The sequence below is a fragment of the Phodopus roborovskii genome, unplaced genomic scaffold (assembly GCF_943737965.1).
Source record: "Phodopus roborovskii unplaced genomic scaffold, PHOROB, whole genome shotgun sequence".
NCBI lineage: Eukaryota > Metazoa > Chordata > Mammalia > Rodentia > Cricetidae > Phodopus > Phodopus roborovskii.
In genome coordinates this window covers 2,559,534-2,565,110 of record NW_026126646.1, presented here as the reverse complement: position 1 = coordinate 2,565,110, position 5,577 = coordinate 2,559,534, and the positions used below count along the sequence as shown (strand labels likewise).

The 5,577-nt window shown below is 47.6% G+C and overlaps 1 protein-coding gene across 1 annotated transcript; it reads right to left on the bottom strand.

The window, feature by feature from the left end:
• Positions 1-342: 342 nt before the first annotated feature.
• Uts2 (urotensin 2) lies at positions 343-5,323 on the bottom strand. Its single transcript, XM_051173888.1, has 4 exons — positions 5,064-5,323; positions 2,973-3,086; positions 1,605-1,648; positions 343-610 (listed from the first exon to the last, which is right to left on the bottom strand). Exons 1-4 carry the CDS (start codon positions 5,164-5,166, stop codon positions 482-484), a joined length of 390 nt encoding a protein of 129 aa, XP_051029845.1. The 5' UTR covers positions 5,167-5,323; the 3' UTR covers positions 343-481.
• Positions 5,324-5,577: the final 254 nt, after the last annotated feature.

Sequence of the window (5,577 nt, the reverse complement as noted above, 5' to 3'; positions counted from 1 at the left end):
TCCCCTGCCCCAAACACAAAAACCCATTTATATATTCATTTTTTAAGGGTTGAGAAGATGTCATAACAAAGTAATTTATTTAAATCATTTGTGACTTGAGAGACTTTTAGATAAATTTGTCTTTGTACCTTTTTCTTGCTACGCTGTGCTGTGTGCTTGTGCTCATTTATTACTTTACTTAGACATTTTTGCAGTGCCCAGGATGGACCAGAGAGCTCACATGATTAGGCAAGTTCTCTGCCACTGAGCTAAGGATAACGGATAACCGGGCAGGGGGTGGGGGGTGGAGAGAAGTCAAAGATTTTTCAGGATATGTATGCAAGTGAACTTGACCACATGTGATCCTTGAGAAACATAGAGGATTTATTTCTCATAGTAATGAAGGGTGGGGTGTAGTTAGCCTGATTTTTCTTCAGGCATTCTTCCTTTTTAGTTCTCTAAAGTGGTGGTTCTGAGGAGATGGATGGATGCTTGTATCTCTTCAAATACAGTATTTCCAGAAGCATTCTGAGACAGTCCCATGTTGCTTACGTTGTTTTCTGGTTCTTGCCAGAAGACGACTCAACATGGTGCTGGAGTGTTGTCCAGACAACGCCTGAGACGGGAAGTCCTGGACAACAGATAAATAACCCTAAATTCAGAGCCCTCCCTGGGGCTCCTCGGAGCTCTCTCAGTTCCCCGTCCAGTCTGCTTAGCCCTGTGGTTGAGTTCCCTATACTCTTGGTAACCGTTCTGTGTGGGGCTTCTGTCGGTGGTAGGGTCTGGACACTTAACCTGTGTGTAACATAGACCTTCCCTGTTAAAATCGGCTTGTCTTAAAGGTTGAGCTGTAGTTTTCTTTTTATTCTGGAATAAAATGGGCACACCCTACATATATGGTTTTAGGCCTTAGGGATAATCCTTGTACTGGATAGTTTTATGTCAGCTTGACGCAAGCTAGAGTCATCAGTTAGGAGGGAGCCTCAACTGAGAAAATGCCTTCGTAAGTAAGATCTAGCTATAGGCAAGCCTGAAGGGCATATTCTTAACTAAAAATTGATGGGGGTGGTACCCACCCATGATGGGCGGTACCATCCTTGGGCTGGTGGTGCTTGGTTCTATAAGAAATCAGGCTGAGCAAACCATGAAGAGCAGGCTAGTACGCAGCACCCCTCCATGGCCTCGGCATGAGCTCCTGCCTGCAGATTCCTGCCCTGTGTGAGTTCCTGTCCTGACTTCCTCCAGTGATGAATGTTGCGTTGGTCATGGTGTCTTGTCACCCTAGCCACGCTGCTTTCTGTTTAGAAGCAGGCAATCATCTGGGCCATGACTTTTCCCCAGCTACACACTGAATCCACAGTAGGTAGCAAACGCAGTGGCAGCCTCACCTGCTGCTCCCGTCTCTTACATGTCACTAGATTTACCCAGCACAGGTGCTTGCTGCGTTCCTGTTACAGTTATATATTCTGTGAGTCCGTTTAGGGAAATTAAGTTTGGAAGAACACTGGCCAGTTACTTGAAGATGTGATTTCCACCCAGAACACTCTTGGGGCATGAATTAAGGGCTCTGTAAAATTGAGTATGTCAAGTTCATCTCTTCCTTCTCAAAGCCCAGACTTCCTTACCTTTCTCAGGCTTCCCTGCAGGGTTGGAGTGCCAGCACTGGGGTCTGGAAAACAGTTTGACACCGGGGCATCAGATCTACTGTTTCTTGTTTTTCTTTTTTTAAAGCAGGGACTCATTGTATAGACAAAGCTGGCCTCAGAGGCCCACCTGTGGCATTTGCCACCATACCCAGCATTTATGCTTATTTTAAAACATACAAAATCTAAGATTCCAAGGCTCATGGTACGTTAGTCTCGAAGGCTTGAGGACCAGAGTTCCAATCCCCAGAACCCATGTAAAAGCTGGGCAAGCGCAGAGGCCGCCTTGATCCTATAGGCACCCAGAAGGTAGAGACAAACTGGCTAGCTAAAACAGTCGGGTTAAGGAGGCCCAGGCTCAGTTAGAGACCCTGCCTCAATAAATAAAGTGAAGAGAGCTGAGGGAACACAGCCAGTGTCTTCTTTGCCAGCACCCCCCCACACACACACACACCCTCACATGGACCCACACACATACATGCACATCACACATGCAAAGAAGGGGGAAACCCAGAAAAACAGTATCCCTAAATTATGTCTAGTTTCCAGCTCTTCCCACGCCAAGGGACGCGGAATTGAATGCAGACGAGTATTCTGACCTCCGCATTCTCAATTTTCTGCATTAACCATTCCCAGCTTGTCAGAACTCCAGCTGGACTGCCAGTCGGCAGTGTCTTTTAAGAGGCTGTCCATCCTGTACCCGAGTTCAGTGTGAGTCAGGGACGCAGGCTGTCTGGAGACTCCAGGTCTTACGAGTGTGAGCCCCATGTCTGGTGCTGTTCATCACTCAGAACAGCTGAGCATTTTATGTGCATATTTGTTTGTTTGTTTGCATTCCTTCTTCAAAGTCATTCAAAGACGTCTTTTTTCTTTCTTTTTTTTTGGGGGGGGGCTGCTGGTGTGTGTGTGTGATCATAGGTAGCCTAGACTTCCCTCGAACTCACAATCCTGCCTCAGTCTCTGAGTGCTGAGATTACATGTGTGTACCATCATGCCTGGCATAGACTGCCCTTACCATTCCTGTGTACTGATTAAGAAACAGATACAGAGAGATTAAATAGTTTGTAAAGACGGTAGTAAGTAAGACACAAAGATTTACATTTGACCTCAGTGGCACTGGGTAGCCAGCACTGCCTGCCTTAAGCAGTCATGGGGAGCCTGGGCTTGGAAGCACTCGCTGAAGCCAGAGTGGTGGAAAGGGGATGGTGGAGGAAGATAGGCTAAGAAAGGGTTTTTATAAGGAAATGTTGTTTCATTTTCATATAATTAAGCTTTGTAGAGCTTCCTCTGATAACTAGAAGGCAAATTTAGCAGCTATGGAATCCACCTATAAGCCCAAGATGCCTTTACCTGCCTCCCTGAGTCCTTCACCTGCCTCAGTGCCCAATGTCTGCTTCAACAGCGTCTGCAGGAGGGCGGTCCTCTCCAGCTCCTCCAGAGCCAGGCGAGCATCTTCTTCAAGCACTGTGGGGTAGAGATAGACAAGTAGCCCTCCCTGGCCATCTCTGCCCCCTGTCTTTGTTGAGTTACCAGGACAGGGAGGTGGATGACAGAACTCCAAATGAGTAACTGGTGATCTCTCACAGCAGAGTTTAGCAAAAGTAAAGTTGCTACACAAGCCACCCAGAGTCCAAAAGTGAGGAAGTCTTGGACCACCCCACCCTGCTATTTCACCACCCTAGGACCAACTGCCTTGAGCAAGAGGGGAAGGTCGTGGCATAAGATCCCAGTTCGGCTCAGAAAGTCTGATTTGTCTCATCTCCACTTACCCATTGCTACCTGTGGCCCCCTTACTCTGAGGTTTGTGGATGGGAAGAAAAAGAAAGGATGGCAGCCCTTCAACTGCACGTCTCAATGGGGATTCAGCCGAGGCTTCAGAGGCTGCGTTGTGACTCCTCCTGTGTGAAATGTGACTGACACCCAAGGTGTTTGGAGCGTGTATCAGGGAGGGAAGTGTGGCCCGTGCATGTAAGGTATGCATGGCTAAGTATACTTGGGGCGTGTGCTATGTGCAAACTAAACTGTATGGTTAGTGTGTGGTGTGAGGTGTAAGTGCGTGCAGCATGTGTGGCAAATGTATGTGAGGGATGAGAGCGAGTATGAGGCGTGTGCTACCTACGTGCACGCTGTGCACTGAGCACACGGTGCATGCAAGGTGTGTGTGGCCGGAGGAGGCTGGCAGGGCGTCTTGGGTGGGCACCAGCATGTTGAGATGCCCGGGGAGTCTGGCTGGAAAGCCACAGGCTGACAAACATCCATGTGCAGCCCTGATGGGAAGACTGAGCAAAGCCTCCTAACGGCCCGTGGGTGCGCTCACGGTATTCCCTGGGAGTTCTGATGGTAACCCTCACACACTGAGAATGTGTAGATGTCTGTGCTGAGGGGTGTTTGTGGAGGAGCCACGCAGGGAAAATTCTGACAAGAACTCTGAGCTTCCTTCCACCTGTTTGGAACCTGAGTAGGAGGCTGCCCTCAGTAAGAGGCTGCCTCATTTCAGCTCTTTCTTGGTAGACGTCTGGACTGGCATCAGCACCTGAACACTCTCGATTTCTTTTTGCAGTGTGTACTGGCTCTTCTAAAATAACAGAATCGGCTCCTGCCCGGTTTTGACCAACAGGCTCAGTGCCAGTATGAATTCAGTGACGCCAGCGGCTGATTGACATGAAGTGAGTGATGCTCAAAAATGATGAGAATGCTGGGGGGGAGGGGCAGCACAGACTAGGAAGCATAGCGGCAGCAGCTTGGGGGAGAACCTACGTAAGAAAATGTCTGAGAGTACCCAAAAGCGGGGTCAGGGGACTGGCACCGCACAGGAAGGCGCTCGCTGCCAAGCTGGAGAGCCAGCTCCATCCAGTCGTCCTCTGACCGCCACGGGGTGTGTGTGCATGCACGCATGATGAACGTAAATAAAGTTCTGTTTTAAGTAGCCAGACGAAATGTTAAATCCAGTTAGATTCTTACAGACTTTAATACACAAAGCTAATGTCAAAATAAGGGGTTGTGGTAATTTTTTTAAAGTTTAATTTGGATTTTAATAGAAAATTAAGTCATAAGGAAAACATAAAACATATTGGATATCTACAAGGTCCCCAGCTTCAGCTGCCATGGTGCTTAATTAAGCCTTTTTTGTTTCATGCAACTCAGATGATAAAATAAGGACCCTGATAGTTTGTAGCTGAAGGTAATGTTCTAAATTCAGTACAGTTTTTATAAACAAAACCTGAGCACTACTAAAGTTTGAACTGCATTTGTGACATGAAGTAAGCAATGCTATGTGTCTGTCTTTAAACTGTGACATTGCTAAATCTAAGACACAGAGTAAGGTCCCCAGATCCTCTCTTCAGAACATGGTCACACCTACAGCAGACCCCCGTTAGCCAGAACCCCTTCCTACTCCCAAGTGGCACCTAGAACCGATACCCAAAAAGCCAGTCACCTCACCTGGAAGCTGAAGGGTCTTTTCACCGGTGTCAGTGACGGGCAGGGACAGGAGTGGGTACAGGAGTCCTGTGAAGAGTAGGCAGCAGAAGGCCAGCCTATCCATGATGACAGAGAGTGGTCCTGCTGGGCTTCTCCAGAAGACTTCCGACTCTCCTCATTGAGGGATTGCCCGTTTTATCTGTCATCCTGTGACCTCAGATGTCCCCTCCAAAACAACAGAATGAAATTATTGGCTAGGGAGGCTAAAAAGGCAATCACTTTGCATTGATGTAATTTTTCAAAGTAACAGTTCATAGACAATAAATTTACTGGCTTGTGGGCTGGTGTACAAAGTGGGCACTCCGTAGAGTACTGCACAGTTTATGAATCTGGCAAAATAAGGAATTCGGCCGTAAATCACAAATGGAAGACAGGGACAGACATGATGTGGGCCAAGGCAGAAGGACAAAGATTTATGAGTCGTGGAAGGCTCGATGCAGGGTATGATGTGAAATATGACGGCTTCCTTTTTTAA

Coding starts and splice junctions, on each gene's coding strand:
- Uts2 (XM_051173888.1), bottom strand. CDS start 5,166: ATGGATAGGCTGGCCTTCTGCTGCCTACTCTTCACAGGACTCCTGTAC. Junction 3,087..5,063: donor AAAGACCCTTCAGCTTCCAG/GTGAGGTGACTG, acceptor TCTACCCCACAG/TGCTTGAAGAAGATGCTCGC. Junction 611..1,604: donor TGCAGGGAAGCCTGAGAAAG/GTAAGGAAGTCT, acceptor TCTGTTGTCCAG/GACTTCCCGTCTCAGGCGTT.